The sequence below is a fragment of the Parasteatoda tepidariorum genome, chromosome 7 (assembly GCF_043381705.1).
Source record: "Parasteatoda tepidariorum isolate YZ-2023 chromosome 7, CAS_Ptep_4.0, whole genome shotgun sequence".
Taxonomy (NCBI): Eukaryota; Metazoa; Arthropoda; class Arachnida; order Araneae; family Theridiidae; genus Parasteatoda; species Parasteatoda tepidariorum.
In genome coordinates this window covers 38,551,108-38,565,130 of record NC_092210.1, presented here as the reverse complement: position 1 = coordinate 38,565,130, position 14,023 = coordinate 38,551,108, and the positions used below count along the sequence as shown (strand labels likewise).

Below are 14,023 nucleotides of genomic sequence, written 5' to 3'. Positions count from 1 at the left end.
ATATATATATATATATTGACGTTGTACATGGTTGCAGTTATTAAATAAAACTATAAAACTAAATTATATTACAGGGAGGTAAATTCTTGTGAGACATTATGGATCAACCCATCTCATGCGAGCAACGCCAACAGCATCAGTGAATCCAAATTACTAGAAAAACCAGATTCTTCTATGGAGCACAATTATTACAGGTAAAGAATCTAAACTCATTCATTCGTGTCACAACTCAAAATATTACTTTTTTTTCTTTATGCCCCTCCTCCCTTTTACCATTAAAAATGATCTCGTATAAGATAAAAATGAAATTTTTCTTTAATTTATTCGGATTCGAAAGAAAAAAATGCTCTCCACCCCCTAGCCATCAAGTATAGGCTGTGTAGTCTTTATCTTTGTTGGAATCGCCTATAATGCTTTGTATTGAAGTAGCATCGAGAAGGAAATGATTCATATCGGACGGAGGATGCAAAGATTATAGGATTTAAATATTTTGCCTTTTAGAATGTTTTTTTATATTTTATTTACATTGTATTTTCGTTTATATTTCGGATAGGAAAGTTTTTTGCTCAATTGAATTGGTTTATTTCTTGGAAACTTTTGAACAATATTGTGTTTTTAATCTTTTTTTATCGGAAAGATTGAAAGATATATATCGGTCCAAAGAAAGAAGGGCAAAACAGTTCGTTATGTATGCATTTATTTTTGAGATAAATGGTATTTTCAATCTATAACACATATATTAATACCAATTTAAAGTTTTGGGCAATATAATGATAAGCTACGGTTTCGAAATGTTTTCGAAAGTATATTTTCAGAAAGTGTTTATGTAAAAAATTCCTTGATTTCCATATAGGCTATAAGATGTTTCCTTAGATTGTGCTATTAGTATAGTGAAAATGGCGGTAAATGGCATGTATATGGAAGCAATACAAAAATAAATACTGTAAAAATATACCCTAAAATATTTGACTTATCGCTATATCGCAGTCCAGCCCTGTAATTTTAAAGAACTTTTTTTCATACACCGGTTTTTATAGAAGTGAGAAAATGAAGCTTTAATTAAAGTTAATTCATAAAGACAAAAAAATTTCGGCACCGTGTTTTGAAATTTATTTTCTATTTAACTACGATGGAATTTATTATATGGAATTTATTCTATTTAACTACGATGGAGACGTATATTGTTAGCTGTTTATTTATTTAAAATTTCTTGTAATATATTTTGCTTCATAGATTCCATTTTTTTCTGAACATGATTTAATAAAAGTTTATATTTTTATACATTTGTCTATTTAAATTTTTTTTTATCTAGATCAATTAGTGTTCAGAAAATTATTTTGACGTCATGTTTAAGTTCTGAAACGAGGATTTTTTTTTCAAGGCATATGCTACATTGTTTTCAGGAAGAAATTTAAATAGAAATTAAAAAATAAAATTTGAAACATGTACAATACACAAGCAACTCTAAAAGATTCTCACTAATTTTTGCAGTAATTGTAAAAAATAGCTGCCTGAAACAAATATATTTGTTTAATTTACCGAGTAACAATGCTTAAAGAAAAAATTTCTGGTAAAATTATTGTACTATATGGCAATGACATTTCAGGTAAAAAGAGCCCTAATTATGGTATTAAAAACCAAAATATACGGTATTTAAACCGGTGCGGATTTCCGGATACGGATTTGGTAATTTTCCGTTTATATGGTAACCGTTTTGCAGCAAATTCTGTTTTCCAAGATTATAGTTCCTATTGCCTAACATTTAATAAAAAGTAGACTTTACAGAATGAAAAGAAGAAGAAAATTCTGGTAAAATTATTGTATGGTAATTTAAAAAATTCAATTCAATTTTGATAAAAAAAAAAGAAGCATGATTCTGGTTGATAAAAGCAAATTAACGGTATTTAAACCATTAATTTGGAAATTTTGCCATTCGTATGGTAACGATTTACCAGAAATTCTGGTTTTCAAAACTATAGCTCTTATTACCACACTTGAGTAAAAGAGGCAAAACAGAAAAGTAAATCTAATCGAAAAAATGGTTCTATGCCATGCTCTAATGTATTATGATAAAATTATCTAATCATACTACATTTACCAAATTTTATCACATATTATAAAACCATTTTTCTTTTTTTAATTTTACCAAAATTATTAACAAAGAGCTTCTGTAAAATTTTCCGAGCATTTTAAAATTCCCGTAAACCTAAAAACACGGTAAATTTTACCATAACCTAATAATTTTGATCATTCCTTTTTCTCAGTTTTGCATTAATACTTGATTTAAAAGATTTACTATTTTACTATTATAAAGCTACTACATTTATAACTAATGTACATTAAATTATATTTAATAAAAGAAATTGAGTTAACTCTCATAAGAAAAAGTAGATTTTTTTACCTTATGTCAAAGCACTATCAAACCGGAAAAAAATCCTTCAAAATTGTTGTATTATCTGATAAAATATGATATAAAATCCAAAATTGTTTAACTTTATTTTCTTTTTAAAGGTAAATAATTCCTTTTTTATGGTTTATCCGACTTTGTGAGAAATTACTTTCAATAGAAACGGAGGTCATATTTATTTTAACTACTTTTTGCATTGAACTTATAAAGTGTGATGGAGATAAAAGTATTTCTTAATGATTTTCGAATTACTTATTTTTTGTGTATTTCTTTATAGCGTTTGTGCTCCTGATTATGCGGAAGTAGACACACATAGTATGGCTATATTTTACAAAAGAGATTTACCTTGTGATTTGGCGCCATACGCAACAACAACGTTAATCAACGCAGCCAAACAAACTACAGGATCTGTAAGATTTCATTTTTGTCTGTTACACGCCTAATCTTGAGCATATCTGTTTTTCTTTTTAAAGCACATACACGGATTTGAACAATTATCAAACTCTATAAAGTTTTGTAATATATAGCAAATCAATTGAAATATTTATCCTTAAAACATAGAAAAAGTAGAGATCTTGAAGTATATTGTTAGTTAATTTGGATCTCCCTGGGGTACAAGAACGTTCAACAACTCTGCCAAATAAACAATATTATCTGAAGAACTTATTATAATGAGTTTATGAATGAAATGAAAGAATGAAAATTATTTTATAAAACAGAAAAATAAAAATTATTGCAAAAATAATTGAAGTTTTTTTTAAAAATTACTAAAATTAAAGGAAAAATTAAAAAGCCAGAGGAAAACGAAAAAGATGTAAACTAGTCGTCAGCTCACACGATCATATACTCAAATTAGAATGGTTTCTAATATTGTATTATGCATTGTATTAATATAACCAAAGCAAAATATATCAATACAATAGTGTGAGGCTCACAATGTGTGTGTATATATATAGAAGTACTTTTTACAACTAAATAAGATTCTTTTCACAACACTTAAATAATTACTTTATTTTCCTCATATATACAGAGAACAGTCGGCAAAGAATTCTGTTAGGTTAAAAAACATTTCGCTAAAAAAAAGAACGAATTCTAAAATAAATAAAAATAAACTACTTAAAAAATATAAATGCTGTTGCCAGCCATAGAATTTTTTGAAAGTTAACTTAGCTACATAAATCAAAATGACATAGAAGCGCAACTAGATCAAAATTATGATACCTGAGCGCTTGACGTAACAAATCCTTCAATTCTAAAAGTGTTGTATCGCCAAATGCCCAAATTAACAATTGTGTTCTTAAAGAAATTCTATAAAAAGTTTTAAATAAACAACCTACTTCTACAACTGCTTCTTGAAGAACTTGGCTCATTGATTAAAAATATTGTTTTAATTTTACAGTACTAACTTTACTTCTACTTTCATTATTGCTATGACCCTCTTTCATTACATTTTACAACTTCATGCTAAATTTGAGGACTTTAAGTTGTTTTGTGGTTGAATACTGACATTTAGAAATGTGTACATAAAAAAAATAATATTTAGAGGTTAAGAGTTGCCTCAGAAAAATTTGAATTGTTGACATTGAACTTAACAATGGAAACAATCGTTTTTGTGAAAAATTGAATTGTATTGTTGACATCAAAACTAAAAATATTGTGTTTCAACTTAACAATACTACCTTAATTTATACTTTAGAATTGCCTCGGAGAAATTTGAATTGTTAACAATGACTTAAACAAAAAGTTTTATTTTAACTGACAAATACTATATTATAATTTTAACTTTTTCTATGACTATACTCATTTTCTTACTATTTTCTTTGTTTTTTATACATTTTAAATTTTTGCGATATAATAAAAAACTTATAATTGTTCTGCTTCTGAACACTGATGAAAACACAAAATGATGGGCTTCATCAACAATCAAAAATATATACATTTATTTTACAAATTCCATATTATTAGAGTGGAGTCCTTCAGAGAATTAAAAATACAAAATTATCTTCATCGAAGCCGATGCTTTACATCCGGCGTTCAGTGGCAGACTACTATTTCATATTGTTTTACAACACATGGCTTTAGCCCTCTGGTGGAAAAGACTTTAAAACAAAACTTACAACTGTTAATTTTCTCAACAACTGAAATTTAGAATAGTGTGATTAAGCAAAATATGTGAACTGTTTGCAATTTCAAATTAATATTGAAATGTACATGTTTGGAATTTTCTACAGTGAAAAGTTTTCGGAACTTCGGTATTCTAAAAAGTATACAAAAGCTAGACATTAAGAACGTATCCAATGAGCGAGCAAAGCGAGCGTTGGATTGCGAAACAATCCGAAATGAACTGCGAAAGCAGTTCTGGGGGTTGGCGAGCGCCAGCGAGCATGGGGAGAAGCCTCCTAGTAGTATATGTAATATACAAGAAAAACACACATCAATCTTTATAATATTGTGAAATATACAGCTAGTATATTTAGACATGTATCTTTAAAAAAGATAGATAAATTAGTAAATTAGACACTTTAAAATATAAAGCTAGTTAATTTGGCTCATTAGGCTACAATAACTTCCATCAACACTGATAAATAAGAGACTGGATCTTTAGGCTTTAATTTCGGCCTATTTCCAGTCAAGTTTACTTAATATCATCTTAAGCCAAATTTTGTTTAACACCCATCAAATTTTACTAAGTCTTGAAATAAATAATTCGGTTATTTAAATATATATGTGAAGGAAATAGATAAGATGACACCTTGAAATATAGAGCTTGTTGATCTAGATCCTTGAGTTAGCTCCTTGAGTTGAGATTCCTGTAAAGCTGCCAAAACAAACCACAAAATATGCTTGGTATTTTTTTTTTTTTTTTTTTTTTTTTTTTTTTTTTTTTNTTTTTTTTTTTTTTTTTTTTTTTGTTCCTTTGATTGATATACACTGTAGAAAATTCCGGAAAAAAGTACTGGCGCACTGAATACCACATTTGTAATACTTATTTTACTGTGAAATTATTTTTTAACGTAAAATTTCGTTTTTGCTGTAATTTTTACAATAATATTTATTTAATTACAGTGATTCTACGGTAAATGTCACTGTAAAAATTACGCATTATCAGATTTTTTGTTCCGTAAAAGTTTACGGTAAAAAATACCGGCACTCAGGATTCTAGTACTTTTTTTCGCAATTAGATTTTACAGTGTAGCGAAAAAGGAAGATTTACTTAAAAAAAATTCTTTTTTACAGATTTTAGCAGGGAAAAATTATTAATACTTATAAGAACTTATTTATTACTAAAATATTACTATATTAAAACTTGTAAATTACAGATTATAATCATACTGCAAAACTTATTTATCATAGGTTTTTTCCTATGATTAATAATTAGTTATTAATCATTGTTAAATATGTCTAGTATAATTTCTTACATAAGATGAGATAGGTATACTACTCCCATGCCTGCAATGAACTTGTTTTATCAATAAAATTTAAATCGAATTTTTTTTTTAGAATATTTTATAGTTTCTCTAATTCCTGTAAAGCTGCAAAGGAATTTTCGAGCAAAAACGTTACTGTCTTGAGACATTTGTTATAAGAAAATTTTTATTTTTACTGTAAATTCCCCGCATTGTATAAAACAGTTTATGTTCTATAGGTTTTTTATATTATCTGGTTTAATGTATGATAATTACTCTATTTATTTTGTTTTTATGTTAACTTTTAAAAAATATTACTTAATTTTTTTTTTCAATAGACTCATGATAGCAAAAGCAGCAGTTCTGAATTGAGTAAAAAGTCAGACCTCAGACTAACTGAAGGTAAGTAAACTCTATGCAACTTAAATAAGATAAAATTAATTATTTAAGAAAATTGATTTATTTATTAACTACTGAACCAGGAATTTATTTATTAATACACGTAAAAAAAGGCACATTTTTTCTCAAGTGGTTCGCATGTACAGTATGTAAATTTCCAAAATAAGTACTTGTAAAACAATTTTAAAATCACTTTTGGTGGCCAAAATATGTTATCTTACTTACCTCTTTTTCAGTGCTGCTACAAATTTTTTTCGTTCTACTGACATTTCCGTTACTTAAACATAAAAATCACGAAAACATGTTTTAGAGGAGCAATTTATCACTACAAAATTTTATTTAAATTTTTAGACCTATTACAAATTAGTCAAAGGAATAAGAACTTACTACATAGCATTTATTTTTATTTGTCGTTGCCCTTTCATGTGACTTTACATTATTGAGTTAATAATTGTTACATACCTAGATTTAGCCCTGCTAAGTTCGAGTTTAAAACTTATTTTTCTTGGTGCCCTGCGATGAGGCCAACAATATAATGGCAATCGTTTTGTTTATTCTACAGTTTAAATAATTTATATTTTGCTACGTACGAAAATTTTTAAAATCTTAAAATAAATTTAAAACTACTGTTTTTTTTTAACGCAACGTGATAAAATTGGTTGAACTTATTGCAATGATTTTGCTTCATTCTACAATTTATATTATATCGCATAAAAATATTCGAAAAAAATTAAAATAATTTTGAAATAGCTGTTTTTTTATTTCTTGACGCAACACGATTAGACAGGCAAACATATAGCTATCATTTTGCTGTCATCATTTAATCGTTACAAATTATATTATATCAGGTTCTACAAAATATTAGTAAAGTTTAAAATTAATTTAGAACTTTTTTTATCTCTCAGTGCACCATTAAGGCGGGCGGCAAACTAATATAACACAAAGAAAGAAAGCATGATCAAAAATACCAGAATAAAGTAAAATTTACAGCGTTTCTGGCCTGTGGGAACGTCAAAAACAGTTGTAAAGTTTAATTTTTACCGAAGCGCTTTGGGTAATGATTATTTTAAAATTAGTAATAAAATATAGTTTTGTAATACGCTAAATTTAGTAAATGTGGTAAAATGTGCTATTTTTATCATATCTTAGAGAATGTTTTCAGTATTTTATGTATTCAGTTCAATTTACTTTTCAATTTTATTTTTTTTTTTAATGCGTATTAATAAAAACTATAATTTTGGAAACAAGAATTTCCGGTAAACCGTTACCATATGAACAGAAAAATTACAAAATGAATGGTTTAAATGCCGGATATTTTTGTTTTTATTACCATAATTATATATATATATAGATTTTTACCAGAAATGGTAATTAAATTGTTAAAAAAAATCTCGAAACGTTTCTAAATATAAGAGGTGCTAATATAAGAGAGATAAGGTGCTTGTCCTTTTCAAAAACGCTTCTGAATATTTTGAAAGCCTCTGAAACTAAATCAGCGTCAATGCGATTTAGTTTCATTGATGATTTCTTTTATTTCAAACAATGTTATGGAAATAAAAAAAAATGTTTTGCAGTTATCCGGAATCATACTATTAAATGAAATTCTCTGTGAATTTCGGAAGCAGTTTTGTCGATTAATAATTAGTTTCCGAATTTTCTTACAGTGTGTGTACGGTAATTTTGCCAGATTTTTTTCCCTGTGAATAGTATGTTTTTATTATTATTCCTATTATATTACACTATATACAGTGTACAAAATATTACGAAACAATAAAAATGACAAAAAATTTGAAATTCTACTATAATTGAATACTCTTAAACTATAATTTAGTCAAGTGTGATTTTTTTAAAATTTTATTACCTTTCTTTCTTATGCTCGATTTCACTTAATTTTAAAAAAATATAGCGTTTTTAAATTTTCAATCAAAACTAGATTTATCTATTATTTAATATAAACAGAAAAAATTTATAAAATGTCTGAGTGCGGTGAACATTATTAAACAATATCTCAAACTAAATTTTATCACATTTGTCAATTAATAATTAGTTTCTGAATTTTTGTACAGTGTATGTACGGTAATATTGCCAGAATTTTTTTCTAGTTTAGTCAAGTGTGATTTTTTTTTTAAATTTTATTTCTTTTCTTTTTTATGCTCGATTTCACTTAATCTTTAAAAAATATAGTGTTTTCAAATTTTCAATCGAAGCTAGATTTATCTATTATTTAATATAAACAGAAAAATGTATAAAATGTCTGTGAGTACGGTGAACATTATTAAACAATATCTCAAACTAAATTTTATCATATTTGTCGATTAATAATTAGTTTCTGAATTTTTGTACAGTGTATGTACGGTAATTTTGCCAGAATTTTTTTCTAGTTTAGTCAAGTGTGATTTTTTTTTTAAATTTTATTTCTTTTCTTTTTTATGCTCGATTTCACTTAATCTTTAAAAAATATAGTGTTTTCAAATTTTCAATCGAAGCTAGATTTATCTATTATTTAATATAAACAGAAAAATGTATAAAATGTCTGTGAGTACGGTGAACATTATTAAACAATATCTCAAACTAAATTTTATCATATTTGTCGATTAATAATTAGTTTCTGAATTTTTGTACAGTGTATGTACGGTAATTTTGCCAGAATTTTTTTCTAGTTTAGTCAAGTGTGATTTTTTTTTTAAATTTTATTTCTTTTCTTTTTTATGCTCGATTTCACTTAATCTTTAAAAAATATAGTGTTTTCAAATTTTCAATCGAAGCTAGATTTATCTATTATTTAATATAAACAGAAAAATGTATAAAATGTCTGTGAGTACGGTGAACATTATTAAACAATATCTCAAACTAAATTTTATCATATTTGTCGATTAATAATTAGTTTCTGAATTTTTGTACAGTGTATGTACGGTAATTTTGCCAGAATTTTTTTCTAGTTTAGTCAAGTGTGATTTTTTTTTAAATTTTATTTCCTTTCTTTTTTATGCTCGATTTCACTTAATCTTTAAAAAAATATAGTGTTTTCAAATTTTCAATCGAAGCTAGATTTATCTATTATTTAATATAAACAGAAAACTGTATAAAATGTCTGTGAGTACGGTGAACATTATTAAACAATATCTCAAACTAAATTTTATCACATTTGTACCAACAAATTAGTTTAATCCCCCGAGTTCTTTATCACGACTTGTAATAAATTGTTCAATAACAGTGTTATTGGCTATTTTTCTTTATAAAAATAGGATGAAATAAATTATACTTCTTTGTTATAAAATACAGTTACAATAGCTCAGGATCATTTAAAGCATATTTATATAAAAACGTACGTGATTAGAAATTTTCTTCGAAAGAAATAAAAGTTCCTTTGTTTATCACAGTGGAACTTCGATTGTTCTCCTAAAAGGTGCAACACCCTCACTTTATTCCATGGTCAATGATTTATGACTCCCTTCGAATACCATTGTTTCAAGCATGAGGCGTTTAAATCGATTTTCAACACTCTGCGAATAGAATAGAACACATTGCTTCTTTGTCGCCTGAAGAATTGTAGTTCTGTTTAGAGGAATTTTTAATATTCTTTTCAAGAATGATATCTGATATTAGAGCTGTTGTGAAAATGGGGCAAGCAGGATATTAGCCCTGGACCTCACCTTTTTAGCACTCTTGGATAACCTAGCGTTATATATATATATATATATATATATATATAATAAGCATAGGCTGCAAGAACATAGAACCCATACAATGTGATAAAAATACAAAGAAAACAAGAAAAAAAATTATTTTGAAAGCGAAAAAAAATTAATAGATATATTTATTTTAAAAATATTAAAATTAAAAAAAGTAGCAAAAAAATAAATAAAAATACCAGAACACAAAATAATGTTTTGTTATCGGCACACACAATTAGATCCGGAAAAAAAAGTGCTTTCGAATATTGAACTAATGTAGCAAAGCAAAATATATCAACACAATAGTGTGAGGAGCACTAAAAAAATTCGAAATGAAAATAAAACAAATCAAGCAAAAAACTAACTCAAAATAAAACAGAAAATACAAAATAGGAATTCAAGAAAAATTTAACGTATTTTTACTTACTGAAGTCTTGTAAAAATTATTTAAAAATATTTTCGTAACCAGTTTGCCAGATGTAAAGTATGAAAATAGAAGCAGAAATAGAGGATAGTGGGATTTATAGTACATATATATATAAAAATTCTGTTTTCTTTTTACTTATTTATTCTTGGTATTGAAAATAAGAAAACTTTGTTTTCTATTTAAATCATAAAGATAAGAGAAATGACCTTGAACCTGGGCATTGCTCTTGAAGAGAGAAATCTCCGCATTTCAATTCATAGTTAAATAATAAGTTCATAAGTTTTCAAATAAGCTGTACTTAAAAATTTTCAAATGAATTTTTAAGCGGAGCTTTTCAACATAATCTTTCTTACGCCTGACACGCTAATAAAATTTAAACATTAATCCATATTATGAAAAACAAAATCGAAACCAATAATTATGATAATGATAAAAAAATTTATTCGTTCTTAAATTAAAAAGAAAATCATATAATAAATTTTGAAATTGTTGGTGAAAATCTAATGGAATTCTATGTTTTTCTATGGAATTCTATGTCCAAATTTTACCTATAGAATCTAGGATTGACCTAAATGGCTTGGTAAAAGTACGACGTGTGCTTTCATTCTATTTTGGATGTTCATCAAGCCATTGCGGTAAAACCTATCGTTCCGTTAAAAGCCGAAACAAGGGATTATTTATGATAGGTTTTTAAATTGTAGATGGGTACAGTTCTATTAAAGGGGACCGTTAGTTGTTATAATCAATGCCAAATTATTATAAGTTGTTATAATCAATGAAAAATTGCCAAATGAATGATTTCAATACCGAATATTTCGGTTTTATTAACCATTTTTTTTTTTTTTTTTACAAAAGATATCATGACTATACAGTACGGTAATTTTACCAAAATATATTTCTACATATAGAAGGGCGAAAAATATAATGTATGGGATTAGGTCTTTGCAGTAATTTCTAGTTACTGTTTTGTATCTTGAAGGCCTTATCGTAATAAAATCCCCTAAAAGGGAGTGGTTTAACTTGCTTTAATGAAAAAAGAATTAGTGCCATTTTCGTGTTCATACAAGACGTATCTCGATCTTATTTAAAAACTAGTACACATCCTGCTTATTTTTTTCAGCCAAGTAAAGGCTACCAGAAATCAAAGTTGGAAAACCAATATGCTGTTTATAAGATCCTGTATCTCAAAAAGAACTGAAATAGATTTGGACTAAGCTTCAAATACTGCCTTCATTTTATCTCCGCCTAGCCTATAATGAAAAAAGAATTAGTGCCATTTTCGTGTTCATACAAGACGTATCTCGATCTTATTTAAAAACTAGTACACATCCTGCTTATTTTTTCAGCCAAGTAAAGGCTACCAGAAATCAAAGTTGGAAAACCAATATGCTCTTTATAAGATCCTGTATCTCAAAAAGAACCGAAATAGATTTGGACTAAGCTTCACATACTGCCTTCATTTTATCTCCGCGTAGCCTATAAACGCAATAAATTTTGAAATATTAAAGCTTAGCTTTATACATACTTTTGAAAGCAATTTTAAACGTAAGAAAATTCCTTAGACATTGGTTTTTTTCTTAGATGCATTTCTGGAAGTTTTTGTAATTGTACTAATTCGCATTTATATTACACGGATCAACAGACCTTAAAAATATCCAAAGATTAACTTGATGGCAATAGAACCTTTTGACATAATTGTTCTGCTTATAAGAATATTTTAATTGGATAATGTTTTATATCTTTTAATCACGAATCATGTATCCAAAACCGATGTTTAAACTTACAGGTCACCCCTAGCTGACACAAACGTTACGTTTCTTGCTACAAATATGTAACAAATAACTCTGAAAATTCCTATTTGTATTAGCAATCAAAATATGGCACGTGGTCATTAAGAATTTCCTGTCCCATCATATTTATTAGTCCTCGAGGAAACGTCATATAAATAGTGTTTAAATTTTATTTATTTAGTCTTCAGATTAAAACAAAATGTTTGCTGTTGGCTTAAGGACATGATCGTGGTAAGTTGAATGTTAAACTGCAAAATTTTTAATTCATTGTAATGAGTCTTAGAACAAAAAGAATAGTTGGAAATTAATTACAATTAATTGAAAAATGATCTTCCAGCTATCCGACAGTAGAGTTCGATTAAAATTAGGGGAAAATACAATATAATTAAAATGCACATTTGGTTGGCTGACTTAGAATTTTTTGTAATTATTTATTATTCATTTCCTTTCATAAACATTTGCACTATAAAAAATTCTTGATCAAATTACGGTTAAAAGTACAGACATTCAGGATGTCGGTACTTTTTACAGTAAAGTTTTACGAAACAAAAAGAATATAATAAACGTAGAGTTTACAGTAAATTTTTTTGTAAGATCACTGAATCACTGTAATAACTAAACCGTATAGAGTGCAAAAAAATTTACGGTAAAAATGGATTTTACAGTAAAATGAATTTTACGGATACTGCACTCTGGACGCCACCGTAATTTGATTTGGAAATTTTTACAGTGTAGACTGTTATCCGTTAAAAGGATTTTTATTTTCTGAAACACAGTGCTGAAACCGAAAGACCTACGACAGTCATTTTGGTTTATCTTACGAATTAAAAACATATTAAAATATATTAAAATAGTTGATATATTCAGACGATTTTTCTAGCTCTAAAATAAATAAAACTTAAAATGTTTCAAATTAGAGAGATTCAAACCAACTCATACCATTTTCTTTTTTTTTCATAAGTCATATATTATGATAACTAACTGTACTTAACCTCATCATATTCAATTATTCCTTACAGATGATGTGTTTGAACATTTCCTCAGTAAGGGACAACCATGTAACTCTGTCAATTATTCTAATGGTGAGTACGTAGTGAAGATGAATACCAAATAATTAATTTGAATAATAAAACGATCATTTCTCTGTGGCTAAGCCGCATCATTAGTAACTTATAGATAATTTATGGATCATTAGGTCCAGGTGACCTACTTAACTAGGACAGTGAATGATATCTTAATACGAATATGCAACTAAGAGTCGAGAAGTGTTAAGTAACACGAATCTAGGGTTAAATCTGAATCAATATAAACGTTGAATAAAAGTAGACATATGTAAAAGTATAGCCTTATATAAGTTGCATTTGTATTAATGTCTATTTTTGATTGCAAGTTTAGTATTTATTTTAATTTAAAGGAGAAGTTATTTATAAATAAATGCACAAAACTACAACTTCCAAAATAATTTAAAAGGTTTTCAATACTATTTGTTAAATTCTGTGATATCCTTTAAAATGATCCATTTTGATGATTATGATAGTTAACAATTACTCTAATTGCTAAATGAAAATGATTACGATAAACTTTATATTCACATTAAAAGTATGGATAGATTAAGTATGATAATAATCACTACTTATGGGTAACTAATAAAATTATCTCTTAAAACTTTCTTTTTAAATTCAAAATATAACAAAAATATAACTTTAATAGTATATTGTAATAGTAATTTACGTAGAAAAAGCCCTTTTACTATTTTCAAAAAAATTAACTAGATTATCTTTCAATTTAAATTACTATTTAACTTCAATAATCTGTTATTTTCACTCAAATTTTAATTACCAAGTTTATAGTTTTAATCATTATATTTTACACCGAGAAATGATATCGATTGCGCAGCAATTATCACCATTTAGCAATTG

At 26.8% G+C, this 14,023-nt stretch overlaps 1 protein-coding gene across 1 annotated transcript in view; it reads left to right on the top strand.

Annotated features, from left to right (window-relative positions):
- The window catches only part of LOC107455609 (protein sax-3), a 146,848-nt gene that overhangs the window by 111,061 nt on the left and 21,764 nt on the right, over window positions 1-14,023 (top strand). The window contains exons 18-21 of the mRNA XM_043055409.2: window positions 75-194; window positions 2,685-2,817; window positions 6,153-6,216; window positions 13,124-13,186. Coding sequence (XP_042911343.1) covers window positions 75-194; window positions 2,685-2,817; window positions 6,153-6,216; window positions 13,124-13,186 — 380 coding nt within the window. The remainder of the gene's footprint in view (window positions 1-74; window positions 195-2,684; window positions 2,818-6,152; window positions 6,217-13,123; window positions 13,187-14,023) is intronic.